Below are 14,656 nucleotides of genomic sequence, written 5' to 3'. Positions count from 1 at the left end.
AGACAACTAAGAAAGCAACCAATGCCTGAGCTCTGGGAAGAGTCAGGCAGTGCAGGGCCTCCTCCAGGATGAGGATGAGATACAACCGTTACTGCACACAATGCCCTTGCTCTGATATCCATCTGCGCCTGGCTTTTCCTCTAGCTGTGTGCATAAACAGCATTAGGAAGCCATTAGCTACACAAACAATACACTTTAAAGCTCATCCGAATGTTACACACGATTTGACTGATAACACTTTGCCTCATTAGAGGGAAACACATAGGCTACGTTTCCAACATGGAGTCTTGGCAGTTTCCTCAGACTGGCAGCTCCGGTCAAAAGCTCCACGAGAGATTTACAAGCAGCTCAGTCTGTATCTTTGCTAAAGCCCTGGTACAGATAGTCTCTTGGCCGAAAAACGAAGCACGTACAAGAAAAATCCATGCCATGACAGAACTGGTGCTTGAACAAAATCCCTACATATCTGAATGATCCACACCACAGGCTTCTGGCACGGGCCTCCATAATAAGTACAGGCACTTGAACAAACCATGTTTGACATTTCACATAGTAAAAATGTAGTCAAATCATTGATAATAAATCATACGGAGCAGCCTCGGTCACTTACTTGCATCCACCTGGCTCCTTACATGATCCGTGTTCAGTGCTGCAGCCTTGTCGGCATATAGCTGGAAGAGGAAGAAGAAAAAACATTTAACTGCCTGGATACTAGATTCAAACTTAGCTCAATTTTTTTTTTTTTGCACATTTTAATTATAGCAGTAAATTATATAATTACAACCTGCTATGGCATTTCAGCCTGTGAGAATAAACACTGCTGTCGACAAACAACCAAGGCTTGCACTACATCATAAGATATGATTCACAAATGGACTACTACGCATTCTGATTTCCGGGGGGTTAAAGTTTATTCCTGGTCATGGAGGCAATGAAAAGCTCATTTGAAGTGAAGAGGGAAAGGGGAAAACAGAGTAAGAGTTCAGAAACAAAGTCCCCCATTCAACGCCAACAATGCAGCAGACAGTGTATCAGCATGAATCACAGATTACAGTCTGGCTGCTAGTTTTAGAGGAGTCATTCATAGTCTAAATACTAACCGGACTGTCTCGGGCTTCTGCCTTGAGAAGTCTTTCCATTTTACAGTGATGTAACCCATTAGTTCAGACTGCCATTTCAGCTTACCTGTGTTGCAGTCAGGTCCGGACCAGCCTTCCAGACAGGTCTTGTTTCCGTTGTAGTCGCACGTGTAATGCCCGAAGAACTCATCCCTGGGCCGACAAAACTTGTTGCAGCCGAAGCCGTAGTAGTGCTCATCACAGCTGACTCTGATCTGGTATTCGAACTGGGCTACGTTGCCGTTGTGAGTCAGCTTCTGCCAATGCGGGCTGGGGTTGATCATGCCGGAGTGAGAGGCTTTCTCTATCAACCTCCCGTCTGCACCTAAACAAGTTCAACACCATTAAGACTGACTGCGAGATTCTTGTTCAAAATTGAATTTCAGTCAGTGTTCATTAAATGTTTGAGCCAGGGAGAGAATAATGGAATGCAGCGCACAACGTTGAGTTGCGATGTTTACCGTCATCATACAGTGGGAACCATGAAAAAAAAGAAAAAAAAAAAAAAAAAGGCCTAAAAATCCTGACACAAATTGCAGAAGATCTCTTAGATAGCAGATTATATGTAATTAAAGCAACTATGTGTGCTGGGGAGGAGGAAAATACAAGGAGGAAATGTAGAAAAAAGGAAAAGGCTGCCTTTAATGAGCACTCTTAACTGCTTTTTTTCTCACGCTCCCTCTCCAACTCTCCCCAGTTGGTTTCTGATTCTCAGGTTTACAGCTTGAGGATATGACTGCTCTCAGATGCTGCCCTCTGCATCTGCTCAGGCGAAGACAGAACCGCAGCCGCCATAAATTACAGCGTTAGGACACCAATGCCACAGTCACTGTTGCGAAGCCTGCCAGTGTGCCATCAGCACTTTTTCCAGGCTGCCTTTCTCACATACATTCTTGTAAACAGCAGTCAGAGAGGTCTTGATCCAACTCTTTTTCACACACTTACAAGTATCTATCTACTCTTCAGATGGAGAGGCACGGTTTATGTTGTTATCAGAGATAGACCTAGAGGAACACACTTTTTTTTTTTTTTTTCATGTCAAACAAGATGGGGTCACGGCTCTGTCAAACGGGCAAGGACTAACCTGGGAGCCAAGGCTGTAATGAGCTTCACACACAGAGCAAACACACTCGAATTGAGCAAACATGCTCAGCCTGAGTCTCCAGACACGACACTGTACACATGCATACAAACTTGCACTCCGCTCGCTCACATAAGTAGCCCTCGCTACTTGATATCTAAATCTTCCACCAGGGAGAGAATGAAAAATGTGTCACAGTTGTTATTTACTGCGCTCACACGAGCAGAGGTGGCTGACCGCTGGGTGAATCGCTCCTCTGTGTAGTATGATGCAATGCCACTGAGTAGGGGGATGGCCCGCTGTCATTTATTTACTGTGCTGTGGTGTGTATAGGGGGGGTGGGGGTGGGGGGGAGGAGGGCGGGGTGGGGTGGGTACTGAAATCACAGTGCCCGGTAACATTTCGCAGCAGTCTGGAATCCAGAGCTCAGCTGTGTGGCATTTCTCTACCGACCGCTGGCCTGCAGTGTCAGGAGTAGCACATCCTCACTACCTGCTGCCTGGCTTGGAGTTAAACATAAATCAGATGAGCTTTATAGAGCATATAAAGGCCATACTCAAGCATGAAATTAATTTCATATACAGAAAATCCAAACTTTTAAGGGGAAAAGAGGTTTGTTTTTTCACATACTTGATAGAAAATCTGTATAAAATCCTCTAAAGTAGGAATTTGAAATGAGAAAAAAAACATTGCACATAATCCTAGAAGCGTCAAACTAAAATGAATCTTTTTATTTTGAATAGGAATTAGTTGGCATTTAAAACATATCAGTTTGGCTAGTCACAGCACATGAAGCTAACAGAGCTGCGAGCTAGCCTGGTGAAGCTCAGAGGGGCTTAACCAGCATTGAGTGTGTACATTCAGGGGGCTTTTCACACCGATGCCCTAATAGCTCTCTGGGGAGCGGCAAATACAGCAGAAAAGACCGAAACCTTGTTGACCTCGGACAGACCTGCATAAACAAGCATGGGATAAGGCCCGCCCTCGGCTGGAATCACCATGCCGTCCCCGATCTGACCACCAATCAGCTGAAATGCCAGGATAGTTAATGACAGAAACCGAACCTGGCAACCAGAATTTATATTCAGCTTGCTACCACAGTGTCCTCGCCACATTCATGAGAAGTACACCCCACGGTTTTTAAGTTGTACACTAAAAAGGCTTGAGCTCTGAGTCTGTAGTGCACCTTTGCCAGAGGTAACTTTAAACTACAGTACCACAGCACATATCAGAGGCCTCAGCCCCCCCGTGTTGTGACTGCCGGCTGGTCGCAGCGGCGGAGCTGAGCGGCCGGATGAACTCTGTGTTTCACGCCTCAGTGACAGTGAGACAGTGTGACCCCGACCCTGGCTGGCAGCACCTGCCATCAGTCATCGGCCAAATGAAAACATTTTCATAGGGGGGCAGCGTGGCCCCCCTCTCTACCTCGCCACACATCCCTCTCTCTCTCTCTCTGTCTGTCTGTCTGTCTGTCTGTCTGAAGCCCCCCTGTCTGCCCTATCCCTGCTTCTTCTTCTTCTCCTTTTCCCCCCTCGCTCCCGTGCCCTGCTCTCCCTCCTTACAGGCACCTGTCAACACACTTTCTTCTTTGAGACACACACGCACACCCAGTGGACCATGTGGAAAGAGGGCAGGGGGTTCAGGAAGAATAAACTTCCTTTTCTGACCTTCAACACTACTCCTCCCAGACGCTGCCGTGAGGGAGGAGGGGGAGGAAGAGGCAAAAAGAGAGAGGGGGGAGGCAAGATGGAGATACCAGACGAGAACAAATACTCACCACCGGTTTCATTGTTGAAGTCCAAGGCTTCCACTATCAAAGTGTAGGATCTCTGAGGAAGACAAGACAGAGATATGACGAGTGTTAGCCAAGATCAGGATCATCAAGCATTAACTGTATCATAAAAAAAAAATCATAACATTACCATAAACCTACTGGCCATGCAGCCACACACACAGCCTTGTTGTCTGTCTGTTAGTAACCATGCAAACTATTTTTCCACACAGTTTTTATACATACACCTATTCACTTGTCATCATTAGGTAAAAAACCATACCAGTAGTCAAGTTTGACATTAAAATTAACAAAAGCATAAACAACATTTACCAGTTTATTTTCCTTTCATTATATTTTCATGTATTGGTTTCTGTATTTGAAGCCTTAGGGAGAAAAAAATAAATCACATCCATGACTTCTTCAGGTTTCTCATGACTTCAGGAACTTTGCCAAGCAAACTACGTAGCTTCATCTCCCCTCTGGTTGACTTAGGATGAGATCTACTACTATTACTACTACTGAGACATGTAACAACAGTCTCGTTGATCTGATTAAGAGAGGATAAGCTTGCAGTGGTGGAGATCTCTGCGTTGCAACGATTAGGATGACAGACAAACGGGCAAGTGGTCTGGTCTAGCTGGACACCCACCCAGCAGGAGGGTGTCTGATGCACCGAAAACAAACCCAGCATCGAGCTGGGCTGCGCAGGACAGACTCGTGAGTAATGATTAGAATAAGTCAGAGGAAAAAAAAAAAAAAAAAAAGCACGCAGAAAAGGATACTTCACCCTGCAATGCCAAAAATATGTCTTCATCTCAGCCACGGTAACCTTGCTCACTTTAGAAACCGTTTTTTCCCAAAACACAGTTCTCCACATGTTTATAAAATGTGGCGAGAGAAGTCAGTGGATGAGTTCCAAAGTTCTGAGAAAGCACACAGTCAGTCCTGTTTTGCAATGTATATGGGATTTTCAATTTCATGCTAATTTATAGACCTCTAACAGAGTGCTATGAATGCTGTGAATGATCCAGATTTGACTGCTTTTTAGGCAAATTCAAGACAGGGAGAAAAAAATGCAGGGACAAAAAAAAAAAAAAAAAAAAAAGAAGTGTAAGTGACGGATGGTGAGACAGGGGGGGAAAAAAAATTGCAGGAAAGGAGAGACAGCGGGGGTAGAGAGAGAGAGAGAGAGCGAGAGAGAGAGACTGAAAGACTGCTACACTCTGGAGGGCCTGTCTTGATTTCAGCACTCCCGAAACGCTTTGTCTGATTCGGGGTCGGTAGCGCTCACACCAATATCAGCTTACACATTCACACTGCCCTGTGCCACAGTCATGGGGGAACGAACAATGTGCCTGCAAGCGTGCACAACGGAGTCAGAGAGAAAGTATGCGGTTGTGAGAAAGTGTAATCCACTTACAGTGCTCGAGCATCCACTAGAAACACCTACTTGTTATATTCACACACACGCTTACCCCTAACGGCGCTGCTCGGAGGCATTTCAGAAATTCTACATTGCCAGTGTGGCCCTTTTTTTTTTTTGCTGCGATGACTTCATGGTAAACAAACCTGCTTGAAGGAAAACCCCTGTTGTCGTTCCACAAAAAGAATAGGGTATGACTCACTCCTGAGGGGTTTTTTTTTTGTTTTTTTTTTTCATGGCTTTACCTTGTTTTGTCAGACAGACATTCAACTTTCCATCTTCCCAGGGACACATTTGTCTCATCCTGCGCCAGATTTTCACTGTAATCAGAGCAGCGATTATTTGCAATGCTGTGCTCATCAGCGACACGGGCCGTACAGTATATACTGACTCACAAATGGTTGCAATCACTTGACACAGAACTCGAGTAAAGTGACTCAGTGGTAATGTGATACCTAATCATCCAATACTACTACCAAACCTACAGCTAGCTATATTAACACTAACAAGAGTCCTCTGGCTCCTCTTCAAGCGTTAAGCGGTATCATGTTATTGCTTTCACCTCATGTGTTCACACTTATCCTACACTTGAGAAGAGCTTTTGCATTCATTTCCCCATTAGAGGAGTAATTTTCCAGTCTGTACAACTGCACATGAATACATCATTCCGATAGACCTCTCACTCGTCTTCTCTATCCACACGGACTTTTAAAATAGTTTGCATTGGGGTTAATATGTTTGGGAGAGTCGAGCACTTTGAGCTGCATTTTTTTTTTTGTATGAAAGGGGCTATATAAATAAAGTTAGGGCTATTATTATCCATGATAAATCCCACGAATGTGACAATGCAGTACATGTGATGATTCATGCTAAAACGGGAACTGCACCGTCACTAGACAGGCGTATCCTGAGAATATCATCCGTCTCCTAAAATATTCATATTAGTCATGATTGCAAAATGAAATTGACGTAGGTATACGAGAAACTGGAAGTAGGGGGAAAAACCTTGCATGAGAAGTTGTATTTACTACAGTTAAAGTCACCCTGGCTTTGGAGGCCCATTATTATTTTACAGGCGGTTACATTAGGAGCAACAATGAATCCCTGCCAACCGAAAACATCCCCGAGCTCGGTTCACCTGCCGCATGCCGAAACCTCTCATTGTGTCCAAAAATCATTATCCCCTTTGAGGTGGCCTGTTGTTAAGAAATCTTAGGTTTTATGGATAATTGGCAGATCTACAACATGGCAACACACCCATATCTTGTGCGATTTTGACTTGCCTCAACACGGGAGTTATTGCAGCATTGTGATCATTATCACCGCTGATTAATCCACCATAAAAATGGGATCAGTGTTGGTAAAACTCACTATTCATCTACTGGTCTTAATGTTTTGACTCACTCATAATGTTGCAGTATCACTGAGGTCACATCTACTAAACTACAGCTGAAGATCCAAGAGGATTTGTGTCATCCAACAACAGTGTTGTAGCACTTTGAAGGGGTGGGTGATGCAACCCTAAAATAATATCACGATGTGTCAGGGTATTTCTGCAATAATGATATTCTTGATGATATGACAAAATACTCCTGGCGGGATTTTTGGCTCTCCTCATAGTCAACTGGGTGCTTCTGCTTGTTGTATTGCCCCCTTTTGTTGTTACAGTCTTCTTGCATTTCTTACATATTACCGTGGTTTGTTGTACATCTGATCTTTTATAACCAAACAACTTCAACCCCCTTCCTGGGTCTAACTCCTCCACCATGGAGCCGGTAGCAGTGTTACTTTGGCTTTCAGCCATGCTTGTTGTTGCTCTGCATAAGGGTACGACATCATTACGTCAACAAGTCGGGACGCTGCCATCATCACAATATGAATTTTTTTTCATAATATTAAAAATTATACCAATATTATTGTGAACGATACGATATGGCACACCCCTAGCGCCTTGATCTAACAAGCAGCCTCACCATTATTGAAATGTTTAGCTCCAGAGCAAATAACTGCTTCCAGAAAAGTGAGATACCGCCTGACTCCTCATTCACTAACACTCCATAACTCCTCGGCGGTTATCAGCTTGGAACCGTCTGCCACTGCCAGGTTCACTTTTCCCAGGCTCCCAGCTGACTCACAACTTCTCTTTGAACTACAGAGCACTCTCTCTCACACACACACACACACACGCACACACAGACACAGACACACACACACACACACACGTCCAAGTGCAATAAGTGTGGCCATATGTCTTCTTATCTTTCCTGGCCAAGCAGACACTGTCCAACAGACAAGCAACATAAGTGATAAAGATCATTCCAGTTCGGATCACACTGACTTGCCAAAGAACACTACTGAATCCTCTCACTAGGGGAATTTTCCAAACACACACGCGCTCACACACACACACACACCGAGACAAGGCTTACATCCTGCCCATGACTGAAAATGGAGCCATCTAATGTACCATTCCAAGGTAATCTAACAAAATAAAAAAGGTATGTCTCACAAAAGCAACAGCCAAAGGTCTAAATAAAGGCAAGGCACAACAGATGAGGCTGGTCTCGGCCTACACTCGGCACAGAGGAAATGTAAACAGCCTAGTCAAAGAGATGTTGACCTTCTGTATCAGTTTTCCTGAGTCAATCACTTCAAGAGTATCAACCTGAGATCTAACCAATGATTGGGACTGCTAAGCAACACACCCTGTTTGCCATTAAACTCGACGCTCAGTCATGGAAACACACCTCCACTTATCACCTTCAAAGCCAAAAGACTGCACTGATGAACTGGGAGGAAGGAATGCATTGTTTGCCATGAGGTTTTTTTTTTTTTTTTTATCAAAACAAGAGTTGGGGAAAGACTGTTGTACAATCAACAGCTTATTAAATATCCTGAAAAGGTACGTCAGCCGGGATACGACAGGACCTCCAACCTGCCAACTAAAACAAAGACACAGCAAACAGATTTTGGATCTCTGGCAAGTTAAACAAGATCAAAACATGAAGCTGGGACTGGGAATGAAAGTCATATCAACCGTTTAACTAAACAAGCAGCCAGTCATCTGTCTTTTGGATGGGTCACTAAGTATTTGCAGAAACAAAAACAGGGGCAACAGGTGATCCCAATTACATGTTGTTGTCGATGCATGTCATGATTCCATACAGCTTGAAGCGACTCTGATAAGATTATGTAACGACGTACTGACACAACACCGCAAGTATGCTTAAAAAAAAAAGTCCTCGTTAAACAGAGAACGGGGTCAGGTGGAGAGAGAGAGAAGAGGAAAAAAAAAAAGAACAAACACATTTCTTTTCACTCTTTTACTTGAGTAATTTGCACTTAACTGCCACATCAGAGCAGACTGTATAAAGCAAACATGTCATTACTCTCACAGCTGCCGGCAGCGCTTACCCTCAAGGCTGAGCTGACTGTTGTTCTACGACTCTCCTGATTCCGGTTTTCAGACCTCTCTGATTTGTCAACAAATCAATCATAGCGATCAGCATGTCATAGTCTTGAGAGGCATTGAGTTTAGTGAAAGAATTATACTATACAGGCATAATTACATCAAATCTGAGCGTAATTAAGGCGCCAGACCAATTAGGACTTGAGATGAAAGGCGAGAGATTGTTCAAGAAGGATAGCTTGAAGGAGTTGCTTGGAACAAGCCCAATCTAACCATCAGAACCAATCCAATTAAAAAAGGTCTTCTCTTCTATTGTATCTACGGGGCTTAGGTGTAACATGGGTCAATGTGCTGAAATGGCCACAGAGGCAAGGTCACAGTTTGCCTGAGAGCCAACTTCATCACTGCTGAGTCTACCACAACTGCTTCCTGTTGCTTGCCCTGCACTGGCATTACAGCTGCACTGCCTCTATTATTCTCTGTAATCCTCACTGTAGTCACTGAGGGCACACTATTGTCCCTGCTTGATACACTGTGAGGGCCCGGGTAGCTGGGGCCACACTTGGAATAAAAGCGTGAAGCAAACGGTGAATCCATACAGGGCTCTAAAGCACAGATGCGCTTCATGTTAAAGATGTCCAGCCGACGGCATTCAGCTGGACGCCAGGCTCTCGCCCTACCTGATCTAAGCACATGTGTGTAGCCTCATTAAGTGCAGCAGTTACTGTGGGTGGCAAGGTTAAAGCGATGAAATGCCTGTGGTCCAACCGAGCGTGACTTAAACAAAGCCCTTGGCCTGGACAAGAGGCCAACTTCATGCAGCTCACAAGAGAGGATGAAGGGGGGGGGGGGGGGGAGAGAGAGAGAAAAAAAAAAGCTTCATGAACTCAGAGTACCCAACAACCCAATTGCACCACACTGCCATCTGTCCACAGCAGCCAATCAACTGATGAAAAGGACAAAGAGTGATATCATACCTAACCTGACGATTGTTAATGTGCACTGAAGTAAAGCACTTGAAGTGAAGGATGAGAGAATCTAACGAGCGGCTCTGTGCTTTCCCAAATCTCAGCCGGTGAGCTCAGAACTCCTCTTTTCTACAGCAGAGTTGTGTTATAACACATTTATCAAAACCTGAGATCGCTTCACTGAATCATTAACTGCACAGAAATTAAAAACAACAAAAACGGCAACGCTGCAAAACCATTAAAATCCATTCTCTACACAATTCACAGACAACATGCTGCGAACATAACAAGAACATCCTCCATTAGGTGTTTAGGGAAACAAATGTACGACATGTAGGCCTCTGTTCTCTAAAAAGCAATATGAGCAGAGCAAAGAGAGTCCTGAAACTTGAAATGGTACCAGGTTTCATTTCAATGTCAACAAGTGCTGTTTTCAAAAAGGAATGTTTTCAACCAGTAAGATGAAACTAATCTGGCACTGAGCGTCCATGCCAACTTAGTGTTGCTATAGCGTGAGCATAAACAGAAACCTTTGTCTTTAAAAGCAAAAAAAAAAAAAAGAAGAAAAAAAAGGTGATACACCAGTTTCTAAGTGGAGAGCACATAAAAAATACAGAGCATATCAAATAGCATGCTACCCTGCTGAGAACATTGTTTAACTGGCTATCAGATCATAGAAAACACAAACCTAAATTATCTATCCTGCCCTGCAGGTAACCACTAGGTGAAAAGCACTTAAAAAATGTACGACATGAAAGGGAATCAACGTATGATCTTCCGATTCTTTCACTTCTTCTGCTTGTGTGGAGCCGCACAATGCTTGAAATTACAAACTTCCATCAAGATTGAGATAAAAATAGCCTCAGTGTAATTGGACACACACATACCAACAGGACAGTGCCTTTCACCCATCAGGCACAGTGGAGGAGTTTGCGGGCCAAGCTGTGGGGCCAGTCAGTCTGTGCGGAGACCTTGTTTTTTTTGTTTTTTTTTTTCACTACATCGAAATGTGCTCCAGCATGGCAAATCATCTCTCACACAGACCTACAACACTCCCACAGGCCTGTCAGGCCCATTTATTTACTCTATGAAGAAGAGCTGACACTTGAGGAAACCAGAAAGTGGGTTTTCACTGTACTGAGCAACAGGACCAGCTGCCAGAGAGGCAGGGGAGGGGAAATCTGTAGTTCTGAAGCTTTTATTTGTAGAATTCAACCAGGCTGGGGAAAATATTTATGAGGAACATCTGAGAAGGCGTTGTAGAAAAAAAAACCCAACTACTAACCAATGTAAATTATGCTAGATGGTGAAAGGAATAAAGTAAAGATCAACATTGCTCTTGAAATCTTTGATGTTTGTTCATGTTGATGACTATCTGCAGGTTTAACTGATCAGTAGGTCATAGTTTACCTACTTTTCTTCACTTCCCACGGTATGGGTGTGCCCTTGAGCCAAATTCTGAGAATTGAGGTGTTTATGATTACCTGTCATGCAAACTAGTTTTAAAACTCTAACCCTTGATGGGAGAAAAATACCTGCACCTGGTTAATTGGCGCAGATAATGAGGAGACCTCCTCAAAAGGATAATTCACAGAGAGCTAATTACCAAAAGAGAAATTCAGCCTGTGTTGTGCTTTCTATCCAACTTTTTAGGAGGAGGGTGAATGACTGACGGACAGTAATTGCACAGAATTGCCCTGCAAACACACATTTTCTCCCCCCCTTTATTTTCGTTTGAAGAAGCGCGGCGGGAAGCACAGAAGGTTTTTTTTTTTTAAGTCTCCAACTCACCGGCCAGGCAAAACTGAAGGGCAAAACTATCCTGGATTTGTCATTCCTGACAGAGCTCTTGAAAGAAAAGGTATTCCCTCCGAGGACAGGCGTAGATCCCATTCCGAAGCTGCAGGGCCCTGCAGCAGAAACTCTCGACTGGTATTCCTTCAGGCAAACTTTAAAAAACGCATCGCACTCGTCCCGTGTGCATTTTCTATCCGCCGTGTTCCGTGTGCCGTCGCAACACATGCCGTTCAGCAACTCTCCGTTCACATTGTGCATCGATAAGATTTGCAACTCGAATTGTCCCGATCCCTCTGACACCTGTTGAAGACAGAACAGTGAATGCAATGGAAAACTTTATCCTCATTATATAAAGAAAAAAAGTTGGAATAACTGCGCGAGAAATGCAACACTAACTAAACTTTGCTTTTTTTTTTAAGTTTCCCTGCATGTGTTATTCTTGCAGCGGGACTGTCTGTCTGCGTGAGGGTATGTAATGTTAGCATAGCCGTGCTCAATTTTTTTTTTTTTAAAAAGGCGACACACATGCAATCACATCTACACAGCTGAACTGAGTGACCCCCTTTTTTTTTCTTCCACAGTTTCCCCCTGAAGTAGTCCACATACCTTCGCGAGAAAGCAGAGCAAAAAGGCAGCAACGACTGAGCCCCGTCTCAAAATCATGCCTCCGGACTGCTGTTGCCACTCGTTTGTTACTAGTCGTCTGGCCGACACACGGCACCAGAGCTATCCTCTGGTTTAAACATGCACGAGTGGGGGGAAACAACACTTTCTGATCAGCAGAGCTCAGGATTCCCGATTCGCAGAAGACCTCTTTCCTCGTATGTCCCTGCCCAGGCGTCTGCTCGTCTTCGTTATCAGACAGTTTCCACTTTGTTGTTGAAGAAAGTTTACACAGTAGCCATGCGGCAGTCGAGCCCACTGCTGACTGACTGACTGACTGACTGCTGGTCCGAAGTGGAGCTGGCTGCACAAGTTCAACAGGGAGGGAGTGTCTCTGGAGCCCGATGCCTCCATATTCATGAGCAGAGCGCACAGAGAGCCCGCCCCTTTCACATCATGAGGATAATCATGCACTCAAGACTGCTTCTGAGGACTCTCTGGCAGTGATGTGGTGGAAAATAAAAGTGGAAATAAACTGTGACCTGCAGCCATATTGATAATCATAACTCATCACAACCGCAAACCTAAACATAAATGAATTACAGTTTCAGACAAGCATCAATTCATACCCCTCTGCTCCTTTAAGAGGCCTTATCTTCCTGCATCCTGCATTAGTTGCATACTATACTCGCCGCAATTTATACTATTATTTTACCTCATGAAGATTTATGTCCGCTTAAAAGGTGGGTAGGCAGAGTTTAGCTGGTTTTACTCTCCTCTACATTTGCACCATTAGGTAACACACTAAATCATCCGGATTGCAAAATGAGCTTGCATCAAGGCCAGTAGCTGAGTCAAGGGCATTTCGATAAATGCATGGTATGTAAGGGCGCTTTCCTCAGTCAATGGAAGCCTTGGAGAAAGAGCATTAGATTCCATAGACGAAAAAATGTTCCATATCTTCACATTTTCTTCTTGTTTTTTTTATTTGAGTATTTTCAGAATGTGATTGCTTACAACATGATGGTATCAGGACGGCACACAACAGTGCCCCAGAGTGGCAGACCTGCAGGTTTTATGCCCGTGCTGTGGAATGTCACCCACTTGAAATGACTTATAATCTCTGGTTGTTTCCAACAATCAACCTCTAGTTTATGACCCAAACATAAAGCTAGATATTAGTCAGATTTATAGCTTCAACTGTCAGTTAAACTTAAACCAAAGTTGCAAGAGAGGAAAAGGTTGACAGATTGCTGAAAGATATTATTGCCCCCGTATCCTTTTCTCCTTTTCTGCCCGCTCTGGTGTCGAAGGGCAATTGCCGCCAGGTGTATCTCTAGAAGAAGGTAATCTGTGAAGTGGATCAGTGACTAAGACTACACATATACACACACCAATACACACATTCATATGAGAGGATGGGAACCCCCCTCTGCCTCTGTGGTTAGTGATTTGTGTGGACCAATTACACAGGTCACTCAATGGGTCACAATCAAGGAAACACTGTTGGGAACTGTGGCGATGCAGAGAGAGGAGCGTATCAATCAGTAACTATACAATGTTTCACCATCACACTTTACAACCGTTTATGAGGCTGTCATATGTCTCACCTGTATGTGTTTGGACCTGATAAGCAGAAAGGTCTGGAATTTTCTCACTATTTTAGAAAGAAATCCTACGAGTAGACAAGGTCGAGTTCACTGTTATCACTGAAGCAGCAAAGCAAACACCTTATCTTCAGTTTAGATGCCTCAGTGACACACAGATGTGGACAGTAGCTTCTGTAGGGAGGGCACCAAATGTCTTGAAATACCTTCTTTATTATTAATAAGTAGGCGTAATATTGGTGTAATATGGATTTATAATTTAAGTGTCTTTTCCACCATCTTGCATCACTGCTGTCAATATTCAAATGTCACATTTCCTGTGGTTGAACTTCAAGATGAAAGGTACGGCTTCCTCCCCGCCTGCCTCAGTCACCAGACTGATAGACATCTCAGGTTACAGGCCTCATTGAAATGCTCTCTCTGAGTAATTAGGGTTAATTGGAGAATTTTTTAACCCTAGGGAGCTTTTTTTTCTCCTTGAAGGCAAAAGCTAAATTGAGTCTAGAAAATGTAGAGGGTTTTGGGAGGGGGATGTCTGTCGTGCACCCGTGACCTGCCCAGAGGTGATGCTTGTGTTGGGATGATGACAGGGGTGCGGGAGAGTGGTGGTGGTACTGAACTATAAAAAAAAGAACATGAGTATTCAGTAGTCAGATAGGAGTTAGTTTCAGGATCAAAATGTGTCATGTTGTTTTCATGTCACACATTTACAAGATGTCCAAAATGTGCTCACACACAGGTGTTCCTGAGAAAGACGTCCTATAAAAATATACTTATCTGATAAGTATGATCATCTGTTATCTAGGATAAAGAAGGAAGGATGCTTCCTTGCTTTATCCATCTCTTCCACTTTAATGACATTGCTCATCTATCACA

The 14,656-nt window shown here is 43.8% G+C and overlaps 1 protein-coding gene and 1 long non-coding RNA gene across 5 annotated transcripts in view; one reads left to right on the top strand and one right to left on the bottom strand.

Annotated features, from left to right (window-relative positions):
- jag1b (jagged canonical Notch ligand 1b) overlaps positions 1-14,656 on the bottom strand; it is a 205,194-nt gene that overhangs the window by 15,504 nt on the left and 175,034 nt on the right. For 2 of the 4 annotated variants that reach the window (XM_042433053.1, XM_042433052.1), the window contains 4 exons: positions 11,565-11,870; positions 3,977-4,028; positions 1,186-1,443; positions 611-671 (listed from right to left, as the gene is read on the bottom strand). In XM_042433053.1, coding sequence (XP_042288987.1) covers positions 611-671; positions 1,186-1,443; positions 3,977-4,028; positions 11,565-11,870 — 677 coding nt within the window. Of the gene's footprint in view, positions 1-610; positions 672-1,185; positions 1,444-3,976; positions 4,029-11,564; positions 11,871-12,176; positions 12,725-14,656 lie in introns of those variants that run through there. The other 2 variants (XM_042433051.1, XM_042433054.1) reach the window with 2 other exon arrangements.
- Positions 11,572-12,241, top strand: LOC121911517. Its single transcript, XR_006099878.1, has 3 exons — positions 11,572-11,634; positions 11,990-12,038; positions 12,152-12,241. It is a non-coding gene; the product is annotated as an uncharacterized LOC121911517 (long non-coding RNA).

This window comes from Thunnus maccoyii, chromosome 14, assembly GCF_910596095.1.
Source record: "Thunnus maccoyii chromosome 14, fThuMac1.1, whole genome shotgun sequence".
Taxonomy (NCBI): domain Eukaryota; kingdom Metazoa; phylum Chordata; class Actinopteri; order Scombriformes; family Scombridae; genus Thunnus; species Thunnus maccoyii.
This window is presented reverse-complemented; position numbering and strand designations above follow the sequence as displayed.